General features: G+C 46.2%; 2 protein-coding genes across 2 annotated transcripts in view; one reads left to right on the forward strand and one right to left on the reverse strand.

Annotated features, from left to right (window-relative positions):
- The window catches only part of LOC144140841 (PIH1 domain-containing protein 1-like), a 75,261-nt gene extending 74,406 nt beyond the window's left edge, over positions 1 to 855 (reverse strand). The window contains exon 1 of the mRNA XM_077672351.1: positions 653 to 855. Within this exon, the coding sequence (XP_077528477.1) occupies positions 653 to 721 (69 nt within the window). The 5' untranslated portion in view covers positions 722 to 855. The remainder of the gene's footprint in view (positions 1 to 652) is intronic.
- A 163-nt stretch (positions 856 to 1,018) lies between these two features.
- LOC144140844 (aldehyde dehydrogenase family 16 member A1-like) overlaps positions 1,019 to 26,080 on the forward strand; it is a 56,788-nt gene continuing 31,726 nt past the window's right edge. The window contains exons 1-4 of the mRNA XM_077672355.1: positions 1,019 to 1,150; positions 8,014 to 8,249; positions 12,354 to 12,529; positions 19,481 to 19,640. Coding sequence (XP_077528481.1) covers positions 1,043 to 1,150; positions 8,014 to 8,249; positions 12,354 to 12,529; positions 19,481 to 19,640 — 680 coding nt within the window. The 5' untranslated portion in view covers positions 1,019 to 1,042. The remainder of the gene's footprint in view (positions 1,151 to 8,013; positions 8,250 to 12,353; positions 12,530 to 19,480; positions 19,641 to 26,080) is intronic.

Consider the following 26,080-nt stretch of genomic DNA (forward strand, 5'->3'; position numbering starts at 1 on the left):
ATCGGGAGGAAATTGTTAACACTATGTGAGTGCGTGAGTTCATTTGACTCCATAAGAGGTGGTATGTATTAATAACCCTAGACATACATTTGTCTTGCCACACACAGGCAATGTATGCAAGAAGCTGCTTCACCAAATGTCCTCGCAGAGAACCACGAAATAAGAAACCCTACGAGAAATCGTGCAAGTAATAACTCCTCTTTTTGTACAGCACTGAAAGGCAGTATTTCAATACCTGCACTTGTATTCACCCATAGTTTCATTACCGCTATGTTAAACGAACAAGACAAATGTATTTCCCTCTCTGAATTTGAGACGTTTACCATAGCATGTTTCGATACATGTAAACCGAAATGTTTTTTCTGGGGACCTCTGCAGAGCCCTGTAGCGAATACGCTCCAAAAAAGCTAATGGAGAGCAAGGAACAAGGATATCGCATGTCGCACGCTTGTGTGTGTATGCGGGGAGCTCAGCTCGTGGACAAGCAACCGATCCTCCTGGGCCATCGCCGTCGCGCGCTGGAGAGACGAACAAAACTGAATGTTGGCGGCATATTTGATTTCGGTGAGAGGAGGGCCCAAGTTGTCACAACTGGCAGACTGCGCGCTACGACGGATTTTGTTTAGCGAAGTCCACTACGAGAGTTTTTCACCTGGAGAAACAGGGACTCGAAAGGCGTATCGCTGTCATCGGGGACATCCAAGAAGTTTTCACGGCTCATTTTCGTGCTGTACCCGCAAGCATTACAGCCAGAGTCGTTGTCTGGAAGTTATTCCGCGCACACGTAGTACCACTGAGCGGTTGTCAGCACTCCGGAAAATTCGCCGCAACTGCTTTCATGGGCGCCGCCATGAAATGCCGTCTGCGGCCCTACACTTGTTGCATTAAAATACCCTTTTTTATAAAGAACACTAACTTATTAATTATTTTTCTGCTTAAAATATTAAGGTAATTTTAATAATTTTACTTAAACACAACGTTATTTTACTTTTTAGTTTATTTAAAGCAAGGGGCGCAGAATCGCCGGGAGCAAAATTTAAAAATGGCCGCCACGTTCAAGCCGGCTGTCTACCCGAAAGTACAGACCGTAAAAGAAGTTTTCGAGCGCCCTTGCTACGGGGATGTCATGGACACTTACACGAACTGCTCGGTGAGAAAGCATGACGCGTGTCGTTGAACTGCGATTGAATACCTGGCGATGTCACTAAGCTGCAAACACGGTGTCCCTGAGCTGAGGCCGTGTACTGTCTTATCTCATGGCGTGATATTGCTGCCTCGTTGATAATTCGCCGAAAAGTTCTCTGCTCGCGATTTTGTCTTAGCTGGAGCTGGTCTTAATGTGGACTCTTTTAAAAGATTTTATTTGAAGGTTTGCGTAAAATGCGCGACTTTCTTGAGTTCACGTACTTCGAGCGAAGTTGATCATCTGAGCTTTATAGGTCTGTTACTAAGCTTTAAACAGTAAAGTTTTGTGTGGTGAAACTTGGCGTGAGGTCTACGGTTAATCTGACATTTTGTATTCACTGAAGTTTTTGTTCAATCAACATGCGTTGTGGGAGTGTTTTGTATGTCCATTTTGTGTGATTCTGTTTTTTTCGGCTGCTTTGCGTTAACGATCCTCTGCATTTTATCTCCCGTTTAATTTTATACTCTCGCTGCATTATTGGACCATGACGAAGGCGTTGAGATATAAATGCCGCCCTAATGTTGAAAAAGCGCGCGAAAGCGATTTTTTTTTTAATTTGGTAGAAAATGAAGGTCACCTGTTCTTCGGGCATGTTGCGACCCCTTCCCCGCCATGCCTCGCGATTTGAACGCTTCGATACGGCGAAAGAATAAAAGCTTGGCAGGGGATGCGCCTAGTTTGCATGTCGCCTTCTGATCAGTAGCGAGAGACTTCTGGCTAAAAATATCCCCCCCCTCTCCCCTCATTAAATTCGTGGTCTTGAGAAAAGACCAAGTGTTCAGGTCCCTTTGGATGGTGTTTATTGACACATAGCCGAAGTAAAAAAGAAGAGGTTTGTGCATTCAGTGAGCCTAACGTGGTAGAAAGCTTCTTGGCCAATCATCCGCATGGTTGTGGGCCCTGGTCTGACAGCCAGCCAACCAGCCGCTGCTTTTTCGAACACTGAAAACAGTTATAGCAAACTCTCACCGAGCGGCTCCAAGAAAGGTCAATTTCTGTGGTTGCTGAAATTGTGTAGTGTTTTACTGGAGATTTCTTCACTGCTGGTACTTGGTTCAGATTGGGTTTGGGTGTGCCACAGCTTCATTTGGGCGATGAGGCACTTTGCAGGGAAGGTTTTACAATAGCCGCTGCGGGAACAGATACAAGGACACCGAAAAACGACGTAACGAACGCTGACTTCAAGCTGGATTTATCGTGGGTAAACTCTAACCTTTTATTCGCACTCCTCATTTTAACAACAGTAAAAGACAAACAGCCCTAAAGCATAGACAAAGACTCGTATATCCAGCCTCCTTTTTATCATTCATGTAGAACCAGCCATAGCTGTAATATCAGGCCTTTTGTTCCTCTTAGTAACACTTTCAAATATTCCCATTTTCCACCAACCATAGAAACATGGAATAAATTAACTAGTGAAGTTGTTGAAGCGCGTTCTGTGGACATGTTTGTTGCTAAAGTTGAAACATTGTATAACTATCAATAATAATGAAAGTGTGTTGACCTGTCAAATATAAACATACATCGCCATTATTAGCCCTTGTATGCTAACACCTTCGAAGAGATTTGTTAAAGTGTCGTATTTTTGCACTGTACCACTCCTGTATGAGCCTTTAATTAGGCTTACAGTATGAATAAATAAATAAAAAAGACCCCTCGTAGCACACCACGACATCAACGTGCGTTTAGGCACTTGGCACAATCTACAGAGATACCAAGTTATGTCATACCCGTTGCACAGCACATGCTAGAAAGGAAATCTGTCTCTTTTTGGGACAACGTGATTGACGCCCTGCTCACACATTTACTACCGTTCCCCATTTAATACCACTCAGCACATTTACATGCTGTGCACCGTGTATGACATAACTTCATATCTGTGTAGATTGTGTTCAGTGCCTAAACGCACGTTGATGTGGGGTTGTGCTATCAGCGGTTTTAAGTCTTTTTTTTTACAGCTGTTGGCATGAAGAGAGCTTACAAAAGGTGCAAGTTTACTTTTACTCCCAGTAAATTCACTGTGAAGGCAGGGCTCGTCCCGTTGTTTTTCTGTGTCCTTGTTTCTGTGTCTGCGCTGTAGCTATATTAAAATGAACTACCAGATCTTCCAACAGTACACCTTGTAGTGAAGGGCTGCGCATTAATGTGAACAACCCGAGAAAATTTGCCGTGCAGGGAAGTGTCATTCATGCAGACATTTTCACTGCTGCTGGGGAAAAATGGAAGTCGAAAACGCCATCCTCAAGCGCCACAAAATCCGCAGCCACTGCAACAACACCATAGGTTGTCTGCTGGTAGTGAAAACGCAAAGCAATGCTTGACTCTAAAAGATGTGGTGTTGTATGCAGTGAAACAGAGCAAGACATGGCTTGGGAGAAGGGCAGAAAAGTTGTATAGATCATATTCTTTGTAAACACCCGCCGCAACGTTGAACCCACCCCCAGTGGCTTTGTGACGAAGGCTCTGATTGTGTGAATCGATTAGCACAAAGTCATGGGTTGCACTTTACAGCCCAGCTGTAACTTTGCTGCTTGAAGCTAGAATTCAACATGATCCAAACTACTAATATTGTAATGCTCTTGTATTCCGCCTGCTTAAAAGTGCAGACATTGTTACTACTGCAGAAGTGCTGTGCATGTCGGCCCTTCTACAAATAAGCAGTCGTGCCGTTCAGTTGAGTATTCTTCTGCCTGGGTGGTAATTCCATGCAGAAGTCATTCAGCCCCTGTTTGAGCAACAAATACACACCTTGTGTTGACCCAAAAACACTTCTGTACAGCTGTGCTCGTGGAAATCGCTTTGGGAACTCGTTAGATGAGAGTAGGGCAGTGCGAGAACCGAGTTGTGGATTGGGTTTTCTCGAGAAAGCATGCTGGAATGCATTGGTGTGGTAGCGTCTCGTGAAATCACAATACGCATACCTGATATATTCGTTACCATCAAGTCACTCCGTTTTCTCCACTGAGATGTGCAAACACGTTCAGGAACAGGAAGTGGCGCTCTGGCAGTCATTGCACAATGTCGTTGGTGCGGGGGAATGCAGTGCAGTGAATTCAATTCATAACTTTGCTTATATTGCTTGGATTTCGCGACTTTGCTTATATCTCTTGGATATCGCTTATATTGCTTGGTGACTTTGCATCATGACTTTGCTTATATTGCTTGTATGTGCGAATTGTGTGGCTATGCTGGCCTTTTCGTGCACTTTGTGGGCTATTCATGATAAGGGCAGAACAGCCCGCATGCTAGCGGTAGTGGCTTTTTCCTCGACTGCGGGCAAACATCTAGCGAGTCCGAATTTCTGCACTCTAATGAAAACAAATGAGTCAGTGTCTCCTCACCTTTTCGTTAAAAGAACACCTGTTCATTTGACTCGTTACTTGCGGGGGTCAAACTTAAAACGTTTAAAATCCACGGTGGCGCCTTGTGACAGTGCTTGGAGAAAATTGAGCCCTTTCATTTCGTTGCCCAAGGCTGCTAACTTTGAACTGTATCTCAATGGCAGAACAGATACTGCAGGAAGTGAGTGGGGGAAAAAGATTTGAAGGAAAAAGGAACCCCCTTAGAGGGGCAATAAATGCCAGTGTCTGCAGTCTGATGTCACAAGTGATTTCAGAGTTTTGCGCAATATTCTCGCTTGTATTGTGTTGGAGGATGTGTAGGAGGGGAGATGGTGATGAGGATGCCATTCCTTTTCCCGGGATGGCAGGGTCATTTTCTAGCCAATAATGGTACCATTGCGGAAGGTGTATTCCATTATAAATGAACTATTTCTAACATCTCGTGGTCAATGCCAGGACACGTGCCATCTTTTAGTGGACAGGAGTAACTTTTGACAGCTTCAAGTTTGACTCGTGACCCGACACAATGGCTCACTGGCTAAGGCGTAGTGCTGCTGAGCTCAAGGACGCCGGTTCGATTCCCGGCCACGGTGGCGGCTTTTCTGGTGGAGGTGAAAAGTGGAAACGCCTGTGTGTTTAGATTTCGACGCACGTCAAAGATCGCCAGGTGGCCAAAGTAATCCAGAACCCTCCATAATGGCACGCCTGAAAACGCAGATGTAGCTTCAGCACGTTAAGCCTCACAATCTGTAAATCAAGTTCAACTGATCCCCTCAGGGATTTTAACAGCTTCGATCTAAAGCACATGGCAGTGGAAGACTTGGCGTAAGTAAAGCCATGGTATGCTCGACTGTGCTACGAAAACCTCCTCTCCCAATTGGGTCCATTTTCTTGTGCAGCTGTTGACTTCTAGCTCTTTGAACGATTGCGATGTTTAAATGTGACATGTCTTGGTGCACTGGGTACAGCCACATCTCAGTTTACAGTGCAGATGCCATCACAGCATGGCATTGCAACACAACACACAGAGCTGTGTGCCCAAATTGTACCAGTAAAACAGTAAAATTACTTTTCGCTGGCTACATTATTTCTAACGTGCATTTTAGATTGATGAAAATAAAAGATGTTTTGTTTACTTTATTAAAAGTAGCAGCACTGGTAATTGTCCACAAACTTTTGAAGGAGCAAAAGAAAAATAGGTGCTCGCTATTGAGAGGTTCAAATGTGGAAGGAGCTGTAGAAAGTTGGTACGAATGAAATGTGAGTGCCAAAGAGATGAAAATTGCGCGGGAAATTTTGTTTTTTAAGCCTACGGATCGTTGTTCAAACTTTCATTTGTTGGTGCGAATACTTCATGTGTTGCTTTTTTGGTCATGGTAGCAGTACTGCGTGTTGAGTGGAGGTTTGCTGAATGCAGGCACTGCAGTTGACATCGTCTGAATGCTGACATCTGTGCTCTCATCTCATTTCCTGTTTTCTTGGGGTCTACTTTTCTGTCCTAAAATGGGGCGCCCACCTCCCCTTAAGCAAAACCTGGTTCACGTGCGCGTTCACATGTTGAGACACATCGTGACGGTCGTGGCCTGTCCCCTCACTGGCCGGCAATGCCTAACTGTTCCTGGTTGAGGTAACAGAAGTGGAGAGTGCAGAGAGTAGGTTTGTTATCCCTGATGCTGACGCATGTGGGCAGGTAAACTGTAGCGTAGAATAACAGCGTTGTTCCCTTCGAGGAGCGAGATGACGACACAGCATCTTTGTGGGACCGTGATCTGCATTGTCCTGTCTTTGTGTTCTACCTTCTTATACCAATTCCTTTGAGAGCGGAACAAACACCCCGAATGCTGTCGTCTGTGCTGCCGCTGTGTTGGGTATTTAAATTGTCGGTGCTAGCGACTGCTGTAGTTTTCAAGCAGGAATGGGGTCTCTCTCTCTCTCTCTCTCTCTCTCTCTCTCTCTCTCTCTCTCTCTCTCTCTCTCTCCCACCCTCTCTCTCTGTCTGTCTTTTTTCCTCTCTCTCCTCGCTCTGTTGCTCTTTTTCTCTCACTCCTTTTTTCTTTCCATGTCTTTCTCTCTGCCTTCCCGCTTTCTTTTTCTCTCTCGCACACTGTTTCCTCCCTTTCTCTCTATCGGCCTCTCCCTCTCTCCATCCTTTTCTTCTTTCTCTCCATCTCTCCTCTCACTTTGTCTCTCCTTTCCTCTCCCTCTCTCTCTCCTCTTTTTTTGCTTTTCATCTCTCTCTCTTTTTAAGTGCGAATGCACTTCTTAAGCGACCCTGAACCTGCGTCCACCGGCGGTGTCCGCGCACGTGGAGATGGGCGCGCGCAGCCTGGCCGCTGACATGGCACGTACCCACGTGGGGGATTGGCCAGGAATCTCCTCGTCTTCCTTGGTAACGGGGGGGAGATGGGCGCGCACTGCCTGGCCGCTGACATGGCACATACCCACGTGGGGGATTGGCCAAGAATCGGGCGTGAGAAGGGCTAATGCACCTGCTTAAAGGAGTACTGACACGAAATTTCAAAGCTGAGATCCGCTCTAGCAATCAAGTACAACGACAACACAAATAAGTGTCTGTGAATAAATGCATCTTTCTTTCTTTGTAGTTGTGTGTGTGTGTGTGTGTGTGTGTGTGTGTGTGTGTGTGTGTGTGTGTGTGTGTGTGTGTGTGTGTGTGTGTGTGTGTGTGTGTGTGTGTGTGTGTGTGTGTGTGTGTGTGTGTGTGTGTGTGTGTGTGTGTGTGTGTGTGTGTGTGTGTGTGTGTGTGTGTGTGTGTGTGTGTGTGTGTGTGTGTGTGTGTGTGTGTGTGTGTGTGTGTGTGTGTGTGTGTGTGTGTGTGTGTGTGTGTGTGTGTGTGTGTGTGTGTGTGTGTGTGTGTGTGTGTGTGTGTGTGTGTGTGTGTGTGTGTGTGTGTGTGTGTGTGTGTGTGTGTGTGTGTGTGTGTGTGTGTGTGTGTGTGTGTGTGTGTGTGTGTGTGTGTGTGTGTGTGTGTGTGTGTGTGTGTGTGTGTGTGTGTGTGTGTGTGTGTGTGTGTGTGTGTGTGTGTGTGTGTGTGTGTGTGTGTGTGTGTGTGTGTGTGTGTGTGTGTGTGTGTGTGTGTGTGTGTGTGTGTGTGTGTGTGTGTGTGTGTGTGTGTGTGTGTGTGTGTGTGTGTGTGTGTGTGTGTGTGTGTGTGTGTGTGTGTGTGTGTGTGTGTGTGTGTGTGTGTGTGTGTGTGTGTGTGTGTGTGTGTGAGAGAGAGAGTGTGAGTGAGTGAGTGAGTGAGTGAGAGAGATCTCTCTTTCGCAAACATTACCGAACCGCGCAAATTCAACTCGTGCATTCGCACTTTCACATTCTTCCCCTCGGGGAAATGTGGGGAATTTTTTCTGTCTCTGTCTCTCACACACACACTCTTGCCTCGCTTGTCTCACTTTCTCTGTTACCTCTCTCTCTCTCCTTGTCTCTCACACGCCCTCTCTCTCTCCCCCTTTGTTGATTGCTGTGCAGCGCTGGATCCATGCGGAAAGCTTTGAGCTGCGGGGCTTTGTGGACGGCCAAATGGACATGGAGAACAAGCGCAGCGGGGACATGGTCTCGGTGAAAAGCCCCGCCGACCAACACCATGTCGCCAAGGCGCTGCCCACCGTCCCCGAGGACTTCCGCAACGCCCTCAAGTCCTCCCAGGCCGCACAGGCCGCCTGGGCGGGCCTGGAGCCACAGGCGCGATGCCTGCACCTCTACAAGTGGGTGGTGGCCCCTTTCCCCGGGGTGTCTCTCTGGGAGGAGGAGGAGGTGATGTGAGGCAAAATTAAAAGTGATGCTCAATAAGCTTCGGAGAGCACAGTGGTTTGGGATAGGGGGTGAGGCAGTGGAAGCAGTAAGCGAATATATATACTTAGGCCAAGTTGTGACCCCGGATCCCAACCATGAGGCAGAGATAATTCGAAGGATCAGAATGGGGTGGGGCGCATATGGCAGGCATTCTCAGAAAATGAATAGCAGCCTACCATTGTCGCTGAAGAAGAAAGTGTATGACAACTCCATCTTACCGGTACTCGTCTACGGGGCAGAAACTTGGAGGCTCACTAAGAGGGTTCAACTTAACTTGAGAACGACTCAGCGGGCAATGGAACGAAAGATGATAGGTGTAACATTAAGGGACAAGAAGAGAGCGGAGTGGGTCAGGGAGCCAACTGGTGTTAACGACATATTAGTAGAAATTAAGAAGAAGAAATGGACGTGGGCAGGCCATGTAATGTGAAGGCAAGATAACCGCTGGTCATTAAGGGTAACAGAGTGGATCCCTAGAGAAGGCAAGCGTTGCAGGGGGCAGCAACCCGCCACGGTGGCTCAGTGTCTAAGGCGTTGCGCTGCTGAGCACGAGGTCGCGGGTTCGATTCCCGACCGCGGCGGCCACTTTTCTGATGGAGGCGAAAAGCAAAAACGCCTGTGTGTACGAGATTTCGGCGCACGTTAAAGATCCCCAGGTGGTCAAAATTAATCCGGAGCCCTCCACTACGGCGCGCCTCATCGCCTGCGTTGCGTCGGCGCGTTAAACCCTACAATCAATCAATCAAATCAATCAGTTGCAGGGGGCAGCAGAAAGCTAGATGGGCAGATGAGATCAAGAAGTTTGCGGGGATAAGTTGGTTGAAGACAGCACAGGACTGGGATAATTGGAGATCCATGGGAGAGGCCTTTGCCGTGTAGCGGTCTTAGGCAGGCTGATGATGATGACGATGATGATGATGTGAGAGAGGAAAAACCAGTTGTGTACTTGAGATCTTCAGTCTTGCCCTGACCAGTGTGGGAACTATGCGGTGGCTGTTTTACCCTCTGCGACATCCACCCTCACACATTGTAATTAACGGCTGTGATTTTTGTTCCTGGGCGGACTGCTGTTCCATTTGCACTCGGACTTCACACGAACAAGACTTGCAAATGAAACGGGGATGTTCAGGACAAAACACTCAATGCAGGGCGTCACGTGTTTTGGTTTTTTTTTTCGAAAAACACCACGAAGCAGACAGGACAGAAGAAGGAGGAATGATGACACAACGCTGAACTCACAAGTGAAGTTTATTTGAAAGCAAAACTCATATATATATAACATCCTGAACAACTGCCTTGGCAACTGAGATCGTGACTTTTTATATCCGTTGAACGATTACACTTCCTGAGTACTACAGTATACAACCTATTGCGAACCGCTTCCAGACGAGAAATCAAATTCCCTGTCTGCAGGGTGAGATGGCTGCCCATATTATGTACACAGTTTTGATACGAATTCATTTTCCTGGGCGAAGCTAATCCAAAACAATGAGAATTTTGAAAATTGCGCCAAACTGCTCCAAAACATCCTAAAAGTATGGGTTTTGACGTTCACATCAGTTTCAGTGGAGAAAAATTCCGTCTTCACAACATGATTATCCAAGCATCCCCAAGGTGACGATGTCTGTAGCAGTTTGATCAATTGATAAAATCAATCAATCAGTCAATCAAGAAACGTGAGGATCAAATAAAGCGAAAACTGTCCCGAAGGTCGTTTTTTTTTTTTTAGAAAGTCGCATTTTCCAAAGTTTTCATAGTTTTCCCCGCTGAAAACCATTGCAAAGTGCCGTTGAAAAATGCTTATGTCAGTGGAGGTGGCAAGGTATTTGCGTAAGGTCACGAAAAAGAGCTGCAGTTTTTGGTGTGCTGTATATCTGAAACAACACCACCGGGCGCCGCCATCTTGGCATGGTTGGATTGGCCGATCGTTCGCCTTCTGCTTTCTGCTCGCCTTTTTTTATCGTCTCTAAAAATCGCACGAATGGACGAAAAAGAAACGCGGTGTAACAAAGAAAACAGGTTCTAAAGTAAGACTGGCTGCATGAATGATTGGCCTACTTGGTATTCCGTGGCTCTGAACTGTTGAGCGCAAAGTATAGACAGTGCCTTTGCGTCATGTCCCTTTTTTCAATCCCTGTCTATTTAATCTTCGCACTCAATTGTTCAGAGCCAAGATTGGCTCTGAATGGTCTTCCAAATCGTCGAGTGGAGTGCCTACTGCATTGTTCACCAATTTTTGTTATTTTTATTTATTTGGTCAATACTGGCAGCAGCCTTTTAGCCGCCAAGGCAGGAGTGTACAAAACAGTGAAATGGATTTCGCAAACTGCGAGCACAGAAGAGGAACAAGAGATAACTTAGACATATAACACAAATATGCTGAATATTGAATGAACAATAAAAACAAAGCAACAAAAACAAATATTCTGTAATTCTGTAATTGGCAGTTGGGTCTCATTTAGTCGTTTTATCTGGTGCATTACTGAAAAGCGACGTTACCGCAGCGATTATGCTTCAGAACATGTGCCAGATTACGCAGCTGGAAATGTGGAGTTCATCGAAGTCAACTTGGGACTCGCTGAGTGTGAAATGCGGCGCGTGTGTCCCGCAGTTTGTGAAACGAAATTTTCGACTCGTTGCGATGTTATGGAACGCCGGGGGAAACGAAATTTTCGACTCGTTGCGATGTTATGGAACGCCGAGTTGTCACCGTTTGACCCTAAAATTTGAATTTTCATTTTTGTTTTCAGTTAACAAGGTATTGGTTTTATTGAGGCCAGTTTTCTCTCCTGGGAAATGTGTTACAACAGAAGCTTAAAGGAGCCATGAAGACAAAATACAAGTTGGGTTTATTAGAAAAAGTGCTTAGCCCCGATAACAATGATACCAATATCATCGCAATCTTCGAACAAATAACGGAGATATGAAAGAAAATGTGTGAAGCCGTCGCGACCCCCTAGCCAATTTCCCGCAACTTTTCTATGACCTCACGGAACCTTGTTTGTGCGATTGGCGGCCGCCCAACTGACCTGTAGCGAAGACACATGACTGGACATCTGTAATGGGGCCTCTCGTTCCATTTGACCGCATCACTCGAATGCTAACGTGCAGTTAATGCACTGAAAATTATGTTTTATTGTTGGCCCGTATGACGTCATTCTTGCTCATAACACGTCACTGTGGCGCAAAATTTGAAAGTTTTCAAATACTTCTTGCTTTTTTTTTTCGTTAAAAAAACATCTTTTGTGGCTGTAATGGAGGTGAGTGAGATACTGAATCCTAGTTCTTTCAAATTAAACGAAATTGTATTTTCTCTTCGCGGCTCCTTTAATGCAGCTGCGTATCTCCTCTGTTTAGTTAAGAAAGTGCACTACATCTCAGTTCACTCTACTCACAAGGAGGACCATTCTGCGTTCTTTCCTACGTCGCGGTTGACTTGAACTCGCTCTGACACAGCAGCCAGGAAAAGTTCACTATCCCTTCCCAAAGAAAGTTGAGGAAAGCGTGAAAGCTTTCTCACATCAATGCTGCGTCACAAGTGCGCCAAAACCTTCGCTGAAAGTGCATCCAATGAATGTGAAACCTTCACAAAGACAACCCAAATCGCACGTGAACGAACCCATGCGACGATTTTTCGCACACCAAGTAAACGCACCTACAAATGATCAAAGTGCACACCGATACGTGGTTTATGGGGGGAAGGTATACTATCGTACTCATTCTTTATGATCGATGCACGTATACTGTCTTATCTGGTAAAACCACTCCTTTTTTGCTATTTCTGAGTAATCGTTTTGACACAATGGAAGCAGCCTGGTTTTACTCGCGCGCCGTCTGTCCAGAGCTCTTATCAGAGCTTTTTGACCAACCATCCGGTCTATGGGCGACGCGTTAGTTTTTTGACAGGACGCCATCTGCTTTCTCTTTGAAAGTCCGATTGCAACCTTCCTGCTGCGTTATTGTTACGCTACAAGCACTGCCTCGTAACAATGATCCCCTCCCCCCTACACCTCCAGCATGGTGCGTAGCCTGCAGAAGCACCAGACGTCCTTTGCCGAGATGGAGAGCATGCAGTCAGGGAAGACCCTTCCCCAGGCCACCGAGGAGACCCAGCAGATGGTGCGCTACCTCTACCACTGCGCGGGACAGGCCATGACCCTGGCTGAGCGCTTCCCAGCATCTCGGCCCAAGGGTGAGTTGCCTCAGCCTATACCCTGCCTGCCTCGGGCATCGAGTGGAGCTTGGGGGCGAATGAGACAATGCTTGCTCCATGGCGCGGACACGGTCATGCATCTCGAACATCTTGAGGTAGCGCAAACTCAACACAAAGGCATGAAGAAGAAGAAGGTAGAGAAGCTTCATTTATTTCAGGGCCAGGAAAAACATGCGTGCAGAAAAAGCCCCCACCCATGTTTGCTACTGTATAACGGGTGAATGTGAGACAGTATTTGCACATAGACTGCTATAAAATATGTATAAAGCAGGTGTAAACAGAAAACCGCAGCGATGGCTCAGAGGTGCAGCACTCACCTCGTATGCGGGAGGTGCCGGGTTCGAATCCGCATACCGCCGGGCACCCACCGGTTTCTTTAATGGGTACAGGTGCCCCTGGTCAAGTGCGGGCCCTTGAAAGAGGAATTCACATCTGGAAAGCTGCCTCTACCCTGGCGAGGGGCCGCTGATCCTTGTCCACCTGGCAAGGCCCCCGGCCATCATGCCGCATTGTACCATTGCCGGGGGTGAAGGAGTCTGGTGGCATGTCCTTCCACAGGCGGTTGCGAGTTGAGCGTCCACCGTGGCTGTGGAAGGCACCATGTGCATTTGTACCCCTTGGTGCACCTCATTTTAACAAAACAGGATACAACGAAATAGTATTGGATATTACGAAGCAGTCGTAATTCCCGTGAAATTCCCACTTAAACCCATGTAATTAGGGCCTCATTTTAACGAAGCTAAAATTTCCTCGTAATAGGTATAACGAACCTTTTTTTTTTTTTTTTGCGAACAGCATTTGCGGAGCATTTTGGTACCCATGAGGTCAGTGTCTTATAGTGCACGGTGATTTATGTTGCATCACGATATGTGTTAACTCTTTCGGGATCGCCGGAAAAAGTGATGAAAAAGGGAGGTCTCGGACAAATTTTTTTTCACATAAAGCAAAGGCACCATCTTGCCTTAGCATATACCAAAATGCAGCTAATTATATGTTCTTTGATATACAATACCTACCAAGTTTTACTTCAACGCTGACGATAGAACCATAAAAAATTCTGAAAGTAAGAACTTCGTAAAAAAATTACAGAAAAAGATAGAAAAAAGCGTAAATATAAAAATATTAAAAAAGAATGAGATTATTTCAGGATATACAAAATCTAACACAATGCTTTGTTTCTTCATCGCAAAAGTTTGATGCGGCTAGGTGTAACTGGTTTTTTGTTTTGTGTGTGATCTCTTTGGCACTAGGGCCATGGCTACATCGGGGCTCTCGTCTCGGCGAAAACTTGATCTGTTTCTGCGCTGCTGGCAGGAGATCACCACCATAGGTAGTTAACACCCTAGTGAATAAATATAAACCAGCCAGAACATATTTCGAGCGCACATACCTACTCCAGAGCCAATTGAAACCGAAACCAACACCCACCTAGAGTGCGATTTGATGTTCCAGGCTGATCGACACCCGAATCCTCACTCGAGCTGAAATCCGATCTCTAAAGCCGCATTCCGACTCTTCACTGCCACTCTCATCGCTAAAATCCACAGTAGAAGGCGAAGATATGCGAGACGAGACGAGGCGGATTTCTATCGCGCTCGCGCGAGTATGACGCCATGTTTGTTTACATTCGAAACCACTGCCCGTCAGAATAAAATATCTGATGCGTTGCCGCCTGCCGATAAAAAAAGAAACTTCACAAAAGAGAAAACTCCAGTTTTCAAACTATCTCCTAGATGTCGCTAGGTGTTCCATCGAGCGAAAATTTGTATTCTGCAGGCTCGCGAAACCATCGATCATATGTGATCGATGGCCTATGGAGCGGTCCCAAAAGAGTAAATTCAAAACTTGCACTTGCTTACTATCTTGTGGCCTCCCCTCTCGTGGACTCGCCCTTACTCTTCTTGTCCACGCAGGGGGGGGCACCGGCTTCGGCGTTTGTTATTGCTTGTTTGCGTGCGCATCCAGCTATCAGTGAGCTTTTCTGATGGAGGCGAAAAGCAAAAACGCCATGTGTACGACGTTTCGGCGCTTGTTAAAGATCCCTAAGTGGTCAAAATTAATCCGGAGCCCTCCACTACGGCGCACTTCATCGCCTGCGTTCCGTCGGCACCTCAAACCCTACAAATCAATCAAATCAATCCATTCAGTGATCAGCGATTCTATTGATTCGGTTGTGCAAACTCCTGCCAACAGAAAGGAGATGGATGGTGGAAAGCCAAAGTGCCAAACGATATCAATCGAGCTGGAGGCGGCCATGCTGAAAGCCATAGAGCCCGGCGTGAAGAAAAATAAGTGGTCAAAGATTTCGGCATAGCGTTGAGCACACTGTCCACAATTTTGAACAAGAAAGAGGCTGTCACTGTTGCACGTGGCGTAAAAGGTGACAGAAAAGAACCTCGAGCGCACCCCGCTCTCCCCTTTGAAGCTGTAAAGGAGGCGGTCTTTGGCCGCACGAGTTCGGCGGCCAATGATCAGCGCACAAGTGAGTTCAGTGATCACCGCACAAAAAAAAAAGAGACACGAGAGGAGAGGGATGGACAGGGCAGCACTGCACTCCTAACTACAGTAATCCCTCGTTATAGCGAAATCGCTTTACTTGAAATATCGCTTTATCGAAATTTCTTGTGGTCCCAACCCAAACACATGCATTTTAGGCCGCGTTACTCGAAGCACACGAAGAGCTGGACCCGCTTAGAGCGAAGTGGCGAGTGGACGCATGGCCGAGCGGCAGCGACCCAGCGGGAAGTCATGCTTCCAAAATGGCCGGTCAAAGCAAGCTGGTCTTTTCCAGCAATATTCTCGACCCGGTCGTGCTCGATTCGCGCCATTCAACTTTACGCAAACGGTCCAAATGCGTGGTAGGGTCATTGAAATTTGTTCCTAGACATTGGTCAATGACGTTGACGTGACGCTGCGCGAACACCCACACTCGAACCGTAGAATTAGCAGTGTCGTCAACAGTGGGGTGCCGAATAACTTTTGTTTTGCAAAAACTTCACGGCTGTACACCTCGGGAAAGAATTGCCCGGGAATGATGCAAAGCCCCTAGTGTCAAACCAGTGAGTTTTCATGGTTACGCTGTGTACCCACAATCAGGGGTTAATGTTAATGATTTTTTGAGCTCAAAAAACACAACCTCAGACTCAAACAGTGGAATTTGCGACACTTTCCTGCACGAAACTCTCGTAGCGCTTCGTGACGCCCCCGCCCCCCTATAAAAGTGGCCGCTGCCTTCCCCATCCCATTCGCTCTGCAGCCTGCGAGGTGTTCGGACGCCAGTCACTGCTTGGTAAAATTGGAGCGGGGGTTACTCGCTCCCGGCAAGGTCATGGAACATCCAAAGCTCACTGCCTTTTTTGCATCTGAAGAAGGTTTTGTTTCACTGGGTACATTGTGTTTTGATTCCTCTGCACTTGTGGCGCAACTAAAGCTCAACTACTTTAGTTTTATCGAGTGGTCGCATATATCAAAATACTGCTTATAACGAAATTTTTCGCCGTCCCGTTGACTTTGTTATAACGAAGGTTTACTGTGATTTATTTGTGGAAGAAACGCAGGTCATATTCACATTTCATTTACTCGGGCACACAATCGTAACAAACTGAGAGCAATCACGGGTGCATCTATGCTGGCGCAATCTATTTGTCACCATGGCTAGCGAAGGTTGGGATTTAAATATACTGTATTTACTTGCGTAATGAACGTGCCACCCCACTTTTCTTCTTGAGAATGTACTTTCTGGTCACCTTGCATAAACAGTGCACTGGGAATATGTTTTTATCTCTGCTGATGCCGCCAACAATCGCAGTAACTTGATATCATGCCACAGTACGCACAGAAACACTAAGAACGCATTCCAACAAAAAGAAATCTCAACAGTAACCGGAGACGTGAGCACGAACGCTGTGGCTCACCATTTAAAAATTGCGTGCTTGGTGGAGCACCACCTGCTGAACACAAAACAAACCTTCTTGTGTATAGTGCCATGAAAGTGGTGCAGCATGTGAGCAAAGCACCAAATGTACTCCGCACTACTTCTCTGCTGTGTGCTGTTCCGCGATTTTTCCATTACGCTTCATGGTTTTGTTCAGCGATGATGTTTTGGCCTCTTTTTTTTTTTTTTTTTTTTTGAGCTCCTGGGGCTAGGAGTACGATCAACCAGTACATGAGCTGCACAGCCAGTTTTAAACTGACAGTGGGGGAGCACGCGTTGAAGCATGTGAAAACAAGAGGTTTGGGCAATGAACAGGGATCGCTGTGTGTTTCACGGGTCCAAAGAAGGAAAGTTTCCAGGAGTGGGAAATGATGTTTTGGAGTGCCTTGACAGCACGGAAGATGATGCACTGTAGGATGACAATGAATGTGAAGCCGCAAGCGACTTTAGTGAAAAGGACAGCTCCTATGGCGAGTAGGGGGCCACTGGCATGTTGTGAATAAAAAAGAAGTAAGGTTACATAATTGCCTATGTGTTCCTACTAGAAAAGTAAGGTTTTGCCAGCACTTCTCTTAACATCGTTATTGCATGAAATTGCAACTTTAAAAATATTTGTTGCAACTTTTCCCCGCGTAATGAACCCACCCCCAAATTCATCCCGAATTTTCAAAAAAAAAAAAAACAAGAAAAGTGGGCTCATTACTCGAGTAAATTTGGTAGGCAAACTTTTGAACATGCACCACTGTGGAGGACATGCTACGATCATGCGACGCCATGGACCGGAGGAGACATTGAGAGCACGTACAGAGCAGCGGCAGTTTTCCCGTGTAACGTCACAGAATCTTGTTTGTGCGACTGGCTGCTGCCAACCTAAACCACCACCGAGAAACATGACTTGGCGATGGCAGTGGGGCCTCTAGTTCCATTTGATCGTGTCACTTAATGCTAACGGCCAGTTAACACACTCTGCTAACTATGCCTTTAGGGCAGAACCGTAATACGTCCCTCCTGCCTATGTTCCATTGCTATGACGTGAAACTTAAAACTTCTTCAATATTTCTTGTGTCCTTAGACCACCTTGGAGCTGAGTGAGCTGCCGAAGGCTAGTGTTTTATAATTCAGCAAAGTTGTATTTTTGTCTTCATGGTCCATTTAACTCTGGTTCCGTATGCCAAACACCTTCGCCATCTCAAACGTAGTTGCTGCCATTGTGTGTAATGATAAAGTTGATACGCATGAGAAAACAGAACAAAAGGCTGGTCCAGATAATGCAAAGTCTAGTGGAGTAATCAGTGGTTGGAGGCCTGATAAGGCGGTCAGTGGAAGCAGAAGTGGGTGTTCTCAGAAGCCACTGGGGACAATAACCATAACCAAGCAATAGCCAGTGTCAGGGCCAGCAGCAATCATGCACTACTTTGCGTGCAACGAACAATGCACTTCAACCGGTGATAGCTTGAGCTGCTACGTGAAGTATTTCGAAAGCCAGAAAGTGTAAGAAAAAGAATTCGCGTTCAAATCTTGACTGAGATAGTGGCTGCTAGCCTTATTGGGCTTCTGGAAATGCTGATGGTGCCAAGTTCGACTTTAGTTTTTATACTCTTAGAGTGTCACTTTGAAGGTGTGCAGGTTTTTTTTTAAATATCTCTTTTGGGTGCCTTGTGGTGGGTGGATTCAGTGCTGAATGACCGAGAGCAGAGTCGATGAGATGGAAAAAACAGAAAAATGTTTTTTCTTTCCCTCTTCTCAGACAGATTTCTTCGCAATTTTTTCGTTTTTCAAGGTCGGTGTACTCTTTACACGGCCGCTTGAGTCGTACCGTTTAAATTCACCACTTCACACCAGCAGTGTGAGCTACAGCTTGTCTCTGCAATGGCTTCGGGATGTGGCTACGGCTACGGCCAGAGACTCGCTGATGCTGCCTTGTGCTTCACAGCTGTGCTACACTTGCAGAATCTGAGCTGGCACTCTCTCAAATGTTTTCTGTTGCAAGCCTCTGCCATTCCCGCAGCTTAGCTGTCCATTGGTATATGAAGTTTTTAGTCGTAGAGTTTCACACTACAATACATTCGAGAGAAATCTGTTGCCACGCTTCAGCGGGCGTGCTCTGACGTATTGCAGAGAAGCGTTCCATTGCCACTTGGCATGGCTCGCAAAGAAGCTCAAACCTTGGCTGTGCTTTCGAAATACTCATAATAATAATAATATCGGAAAAAGATTATTGGAAGTCGTTTTATCAAGGAAATAGTGGTGCGCCAAAAGATTTATATGTCAGGGAATTTTTTTTTTGGACGCTTTGTACGAGCCGAATGAGATGTAGAAGAATATCACTCTTTTCTGTTGATTTCGGCTTCAAGAGCAAAAAGCCATGAGGCTAGCCAAGCCAAGCCAAGCCGGAGACAAACGCTTCTAGCTGCTGTGGCGGGGCTCATGATGGCACGTGATTGCAGCCACAGTGAACGTTAGTACGATTCTAATGTATGCCCGATTGTAACATGCGGGTAAGTTTGCTTATGAAAACTCGAAAATTAATTTGACGTCCATCTTACTACTCTGATGTAATAAAGGACATGACACCACGCACCTGGCAGAGACATTTTATTTCACGTACGCAGCTGTAGCACTAGAAATCTCTTGTGCGTCATAAAGTTGCTTACCACATCCTGCGAGCATTACAACTGAAATTAAAAATTGAAAGCTGAAATTAAAAATTGAAACATTGAAATTAAAATTGAAAGCTGATTGTGGTTTTGAGCCCAATTGTAACACGCACACAAATTTTATGGCTACTTTTGGCGAAAAAGGGTGCACGTTAGAATCGTACGAATGTGGTATAGATCGGTACGAAAGCTCCATGGTTTGAGTAAGCAGTTGTTTCTGTCGACTGCCCATGACATGGGAAATGTGCGCCTTTCAGTGATGTCACGGTGCACTTCTATCCTGCCTGGCCATTTGTGTGATCCTTCTGCCTTCACTCGTACCATTCCCTCTTCTTGCAGGTGTGGTTCTTGTGTACGTGGAGGATGCGAGTGCCACGTGCCCCGTGTCTGCCTGGCGTGTGGGTGAGGTGCTGGCCACGGGCAACGCCATCCTGATCCTGGCCAAGTCCCCCTTCTGCCTGGTGCCTCTGCACCTGGCCGAGATCGCCAGCTCGGGAGGGTGAGATGGAGTTCGGATGGCTTGATTTGTATAGAGGCGCTTTGATTTGCTCTCAGAGTTACTCAGTATAGTAGTAGTTGGAAAACTCCCTGTTGGCCCCATGTATCAAAAACTGGTCCGTGGGCCTCGTGTATGAAAAACAAGTTCATGTTTGGTCCCCTGTGCTGGGACTCAAGCACTGGCCAAAGGACTAGCCTTACATCCGTCGATTTGCAGTTGAAATAGTAGTACCCAAGTGCTAGTGGCTACTGCCATAAGTGAAAAAAAACTGTGGAAACATGAGGAAATTTCACCTGAAGTTCACAGAGAACACCCTCCCCCGAAGCATCGCCCCTCTTCCTTTAGGGGTGAAATATTCAATTTACTAAAGACCCCAAGGATTGCCCACCTCCTAAAATTGATGGTTGTAGCGCCACTGAGTGAACAAAATAAACGGGAATCATCTGTTCATGTTTTGATGCAGTCACTTATTGGTCCTTTCAGCGATTGACCCGAAAGTTCGCCCACCTCGTATTTTTTCTTGATATCTCCGCAGTTTCAATTGGCAGTGTGACCACTTTTTTGTAGTTTTTCGTGGCTGACCTGAAAGTTCACTCATCCCATATTTTTCACTTGATATCTCTGTAGTTTGGGTGGGCGTTCTTTCGGAACTTAAGGTAGTTTAGTGTTCCCTAATCTGCAAAGCAGGGTTCAAGTGGTTTTGTTAAACACATGTTTAGCAAAGCTAGGCTTATGTCCACCTGGCACCTCACGAATGCACTTCCTCCTCAGCTTTGTGGGTATGTCTGGCTCGAAACGATCCTCCACTCACAGCTGCCATGTAGACGACGCCGGCATGAGAGGCAGGCAAGAGACAAAGGCACCCGACACCAGCCTCCAAGGGAGTTTATTCGCAAAACCACCCCTGCGCTCCTGTCTTCTAGGTTGTCAAAAGGTCCCGCATTCCTTGAGTGGCCGGAGTCGTTGGACTCCGCCACTACCAGTGGATGATGGTCGGTCCAAGCTGGTAGGGAAGTCCCGGGTTGGTCCGCCGCCGCACGCCGTTGTGTACTCGCTCGGAGCGGCTGACCGCAGCCGCCTCGCCACCGAAGCAGCTCTCGAGCTCCCCGCTTCGAAGTGCGCTGGTGGCGCCCTCTCACGAGACGCAAACGAACCCCCTTATGTTGCCATCATATTGTGCAGTCCAGCGCAAGCCACGTCGTCCTCGAAGGGTCGCGCGTGTCTCGGAACACTGCCACGTACCGAGTCAGGATCGTGGGTTTCCACAATTCCCACAGCTTCAATGAGGCAGCAGTGCTCGCACGGCCTGCATTCTGAAGCAATGTTTTGCAACTGGTGTACGTTGAAGAACTGTGGCCATGGATAGTGCAAGGACTCCTGATGCCGTTAAGGGGGGACACTGCTCTTAAAAAAGCTTCCTTTAATTTTCAAGTACCGTATTTACTCGAATCTAACGCGCACCTTTTTTCCGATATATCTGGTCCAAAAATTGGGTGCGCGTTAGAGTCAAGTACGACCCTAAATCTCCGATATCATATCGCCATCGGCATTTCAAAATGGCCGCCTCGTACGCACTTCAAGCCTAGCTGTCTATGCCTAGCTGCAGTAGCGTGGTAGCGTCATCCGTGTGCTGTGGTAGTACATGTGCTTAGGTTAGTCTACCCGTTTTCTGCGTTTGATCTACCAGCATGGACGTGCCGACAGCGAAGATACGCCGAGTTCGTCATGATGCCGCTTTTAAAAGGAAAGTCATAATGTGTGCGGAGACGGACGGAAATCGGGCCGCATCACGCGCATTCGGAGTTCCGGAAACATGCGTGCGGGACTGGCGCAAGCAGCAGGAGACTATTTTCGCCAGCAAGGCTACACGAAAGGGCTTCAGTGGACCGAAGCAGGGCCGGTTCGCCGAAATAGAAGAGCGGCTCGCAGAATACGTTCAAGAGCAGCGAGCGGCGCAGCGGCCCGTGACGACCGAGCTACTCAAAGTCCGGGCGATGCAGTTAGCCCTACAAACAGGGCTAACGCGGAGCGATTTCAAAGCGAGCAGGTGCTGGCTGACAAATTTTATGAAGAGAAAAGGCTTTTCTCTTCGAAGGCGGACGGGGATATGCCAGAAGTTGCCTGAAGAATACGAAGAAAAGCTGCACAGTTTTCAGCGGTTCGTTTTGAGCTTGCGCCGCAGGCACGGCTACCACCTCGGCCAAATTGGAAATGCCGACCAGACACCGCTCTACTTCGACATGCCTGCCACCACAACCGTTGAAAAAAAGGGGGCGAAGCAAGTGCGCGTGTTGTCTTCCGGCCACGAAAAAACACGCGTCACCGCAATGCTTTGTTGCACCGCGGATGGACACAAGCTGCCCCCGTATCTTATATTCAGACGCAAGACGCTCCCGAAGGGAATCGTGTTTCCGAGTGGCGTGATTGTGCGCGCAAATGAAAAAGGTTGGATGACGACGGACTTGGTCGCCGACTGGATTGGTCACGTCTGGCGCAAGAGGCCCGGCGGCAGTTTGGGCCTGCGTGCGATGCTTGTGCTCGACGCGTTCAGGTGCCATCTCGACCAACGCATCAAAGACAAGCTCGCTGCTTGCAACACTGACCTTGTCGTGATACCAGGCGGCATGACATCGCAGCTCCAGCCGCTCGATGTTTGTTTAAACAAGCCGGTTAAAGATAGGATTCGGGCGCTCTACACCGAATGGCTTGTGAGTGGCTGCCATGAATTCACTCCTAGCAATAGAATGAAACGTGCCACGCTGCAAGACTTTACTGGATGGGCGAAAGATGCGTGGTCCACGATACCGTCCGCCATGGTCAGCAAGGCCTTTAAAAAATGTGGGATATCGAATTCCATGGACGGCACCGAGGATGAAATGCTTTGGTCGGTCAACAGCGATAAGGAGTTGTCCGACAGCGACGACGAGTGAACCTTGTGCCGGCGTAGAACATTCTTGACAAGATGGGCCGTTTCCTTTTGTGTGTGTGTGTTTTTTTTATCACAACTTCAGTGCATTGAGATTAAATCTTTGTTTTTCCAAACGAGACAAAGTTGCATTGCTGTATGAAAGCGTGAGGTGCGCGGTACTTTTTTTTTTTTTTGGTCACGAAAAACGGGTGCGCGTTACAATCAAGATTTTTTTTTTTTCGGGGGGGAGGTCACGAAAAACGGGTGCGCGTTACAATCGAGGGCGCGTTAGATTCGAGTAAATACGGTAAACTCTGGGAAACTCGTCAGACTGGCAGCCTTTTCCCAACTCATTTCAAATATGCCACTATTTTTTAGGTCAGTCCATTAGTTACCAAGATAATTGGAGATGATTAGTCATTTTTGGAGGAACAACAGACAGAACAGTGTTGGACATAAAACTGTAATCTCTACATTTTCCAGTACCATGAGTCCTGGCTAGTGCAATAAGAGAATCGATTTTTTGATGCACCGCTTGGAGCTAATTTTATAGCTCATTAAACCCTGGTGGCACTAGCGGTAAGAAACCATTTCGAGTGCACATTTCAAACACCAAAGTTTAATGAGTTGTAACATTAGTACCAAGTGGTGCATCAAAAAACTGGTTCTCTTATTGCACTCGCCAGGACTCATGGTACTGGAAAATATAGAGATTACAGTCTTATGTCCAACACTGTTCTGTCTGTTGTTCCTCCAAAAATGACTAATCATCTCCAATTATCTTGGTAACTAATGGACTGACGCAAAAAATAGTGGCATATTTGAAATCAGGGGGGAAAAAAGCAGCCAGACTGACGAGTTTCACAGAGATTACTTAAAAATTAAAGGAAGCTGTTTTAAAAGTAGTGTTGCCCCCCCCCCCGACCCCCCTTAAAGGGGCCATGCAGACAAAATACAAGTTTGTTTTATTCGAAAGATATAGGGTTTTATAGGGCCCTAGGCACTTGTTCGGCAGCGAACGATGCTTTGTTCACTGACAAATAAAAAATTTTCTGTCCAATTTTCAATTCTCCCGCTAAATCGTCTGTTTTCGTGACGTCAACAAGGACGTATCCGGAGCAGGGTCCTAAAACTAAATATAGCCTGCTGACAGGGGCTGCTCCCATCTCACACACAGCCGTTTGATTATCTTGTTTATCACCCACTTTCATAATTGACGCTGCAATACTGCTGAAACCCGCCGCGGTGGCTCAGTGGCTAAGGCGTTGCGCTGCTGAGCACGAGGTCGCGGGTTCGATTCCCGGCCGCGGCGGCCGCTTTTCTGATGGAGGCGAAGAGCAAAAACGCCCGTGTGTACGAGATTTCGGCGCACGTTAAAGATCCCCAGGTGGTCAAAATTAATCCGGAGCCCTCCACTACGGCGCGCCTCATCGCCTGCGTTGCGTCGGCGCGTTAAACCCTACAATCAATCAATCAAATCAAAGCAATACTGCTGAAGCGCCAGTGTTCGCATTTTGCTTCTGGCCGGACTTCTACAACTTCCATATTTTTATTACGGCTCATACTAATCATTTCCTAAAACTTCAGCTACGACTGCACAAACATGGTCACGTAATCGACCGTGTGGCTTGTGTCAGTTGGTTAGTGTTGTTTCAGACAAGTCCTGCTATAAGAAGAATGTGCCCTACCTTTCAGCGCAAATAGCTCGTTTGGCAAGCTTATAAGCCCTGCCTAATTGGCGTTTGCTTTTGCGGGCCTCAGCCAATCGCAGAGCAAGCTGGTTTAACATCATAGGTTCTGTTGTGGGAAATGAGCTAGTGGGTCGCATGGCCATTCCCTTTTTTCCTAATTATGTAGCTTATTTGAGCGAAGTTTGCGTTATAAGTGGTGTCGTTATGGTTCTAACGAGACAATCTTTTGAATGAATCGAATTTGTGTTTTGTCTGCATGGCCCCTTTAATAAAACATACGTGCACACGAATGCTGGATTCCTTCTCAGAATCAGAAATCAGAATCAGAAAATCTTTATTTCATGAAGAAAATGAGATACAAAAAATAGGTGAGAAGTCATCTGGATCTATAGCCGACATGGCTAGTAATGGATCCATAACATAATATACACAAAAAACACAATCTAGCACAACATTACAAAGACAAAATACAATGTGCACGAGAAAAATATATTGTGCAAATTTAACACGGTGAAGCATAAAGCTCAGACATGAAGTATTTTTTTAACGAATGAGTGCTGTGTCTGTTTTGTTTTAATTCGACTGGTATATTATTTAATAGTTTGGCTCCCAAGAAGGAAATGGTACGGCGACCATATACATTGTGTATTTTTGGTAAATTTAAGTGTCTGGTATCTAATTTGGGTTGTATGAAATTGAATGACCGGTTAGGTGTGTTTAGCATTTTTTGGGCCAGTAATGCTGTCTTGAAGTCTCTTGCTACAATAAATTAAATGACATGATTTTAAGTTTTGAAAAGATCGGGGATGATGGTGCAGTGGTAGGGGCGTACGTCAATAGTCTAATCGCTCTCTTTTGGAGTTTCGCAATGATGTCACTATATGACGCATATGTGAATCCCCAAGATTCTATACAGTACGTAAGGTGAGAGTGGAAAATACTATGGTACAATAATCGTAGTGTTTTACTGTCAAAGTGTTTCCGTGCTTGAATTAATGTGTAGCAACCAAACGACAATTTTTTGCTAAGTGCTTTTATATGGGGTGCCCAGTTTAGCGATTTGTCAATTATTACTCCTAAATATTTATGTTGCTCAACCTTACTAAGTGTGGTATTTCCCAAGAATAATTTGCAATCTACTGTTAAGTTTTTTCGATTAGAGCAGAAGACTATAAAATTTGTTTTTGTAATGTTGAGAGCTAACTTATTACTGGTTAACTTATTACTGGTTACTAGCTAACTTATTATTACACCATCTTCTCAGGGAGGCCATGGTGATTATGAGACTGGTAATTGAAATGTCCCGTTTGAGGCTGATGGAACCAGAAAAACTGGTTTTTATGGTTCCCACCTTCCGGGCCCAAACTTCAAACAGTTGTAACTTCTGCTACAGAGCTGATACAATGATACTGTTAGTCTTATTGCACTCCTTGATTTCGGCACGGTTCACTGGTACCTTGCTCAGCTGCATCCTGTCAGCAGTTATTTTGCCAAGGCTGTTAAAAAGATCAAATCTAAAAATCCAAATAAATTTGATGATATTCATTTTACACAAAAAACAAATTTTATATCTACAATCAGAATAAAAAACTACACATGCCCCCAAATAATTATCACCCCAACTGTAAAAATAAAGTTTTTGATCAAAGACCCATGTGCCCCCTTAATGTATCTCAGTTATTCCTTTGAAGTTTGTGGTATTCTTGTTATAAAAAAAGTAGTCTTTTAAAGCAGAGCTTTAAAAGACAGAGCTTTAGTAGTCTTTTAAAGCAGAGCTAAGGGGCAATTCATTTTTGCTGTGTTTGAGTAAGAGCGCCTTGTGGCAAAGCTACCTTTATTGC

This window comes from Haemaphysalis longicornis, unplaced genomic scaffold, assembly GCF_048455015.1.
Source record: "Haemaphysalis longicornis isolate Haplotype H1 unplaced genomic scaffold, Haemaphysalis longicornis Haplotype H1 scaffold_52, whole genome shotgun sequence".
Classification (NCBI taxonomy): domain Eukaryota; kingdom Metazoa; phylum Arthropoda; class Arachnida; order Ixodida; family Ixodidae; genus Haemaphysalis; species Haemaphysalis longicornis.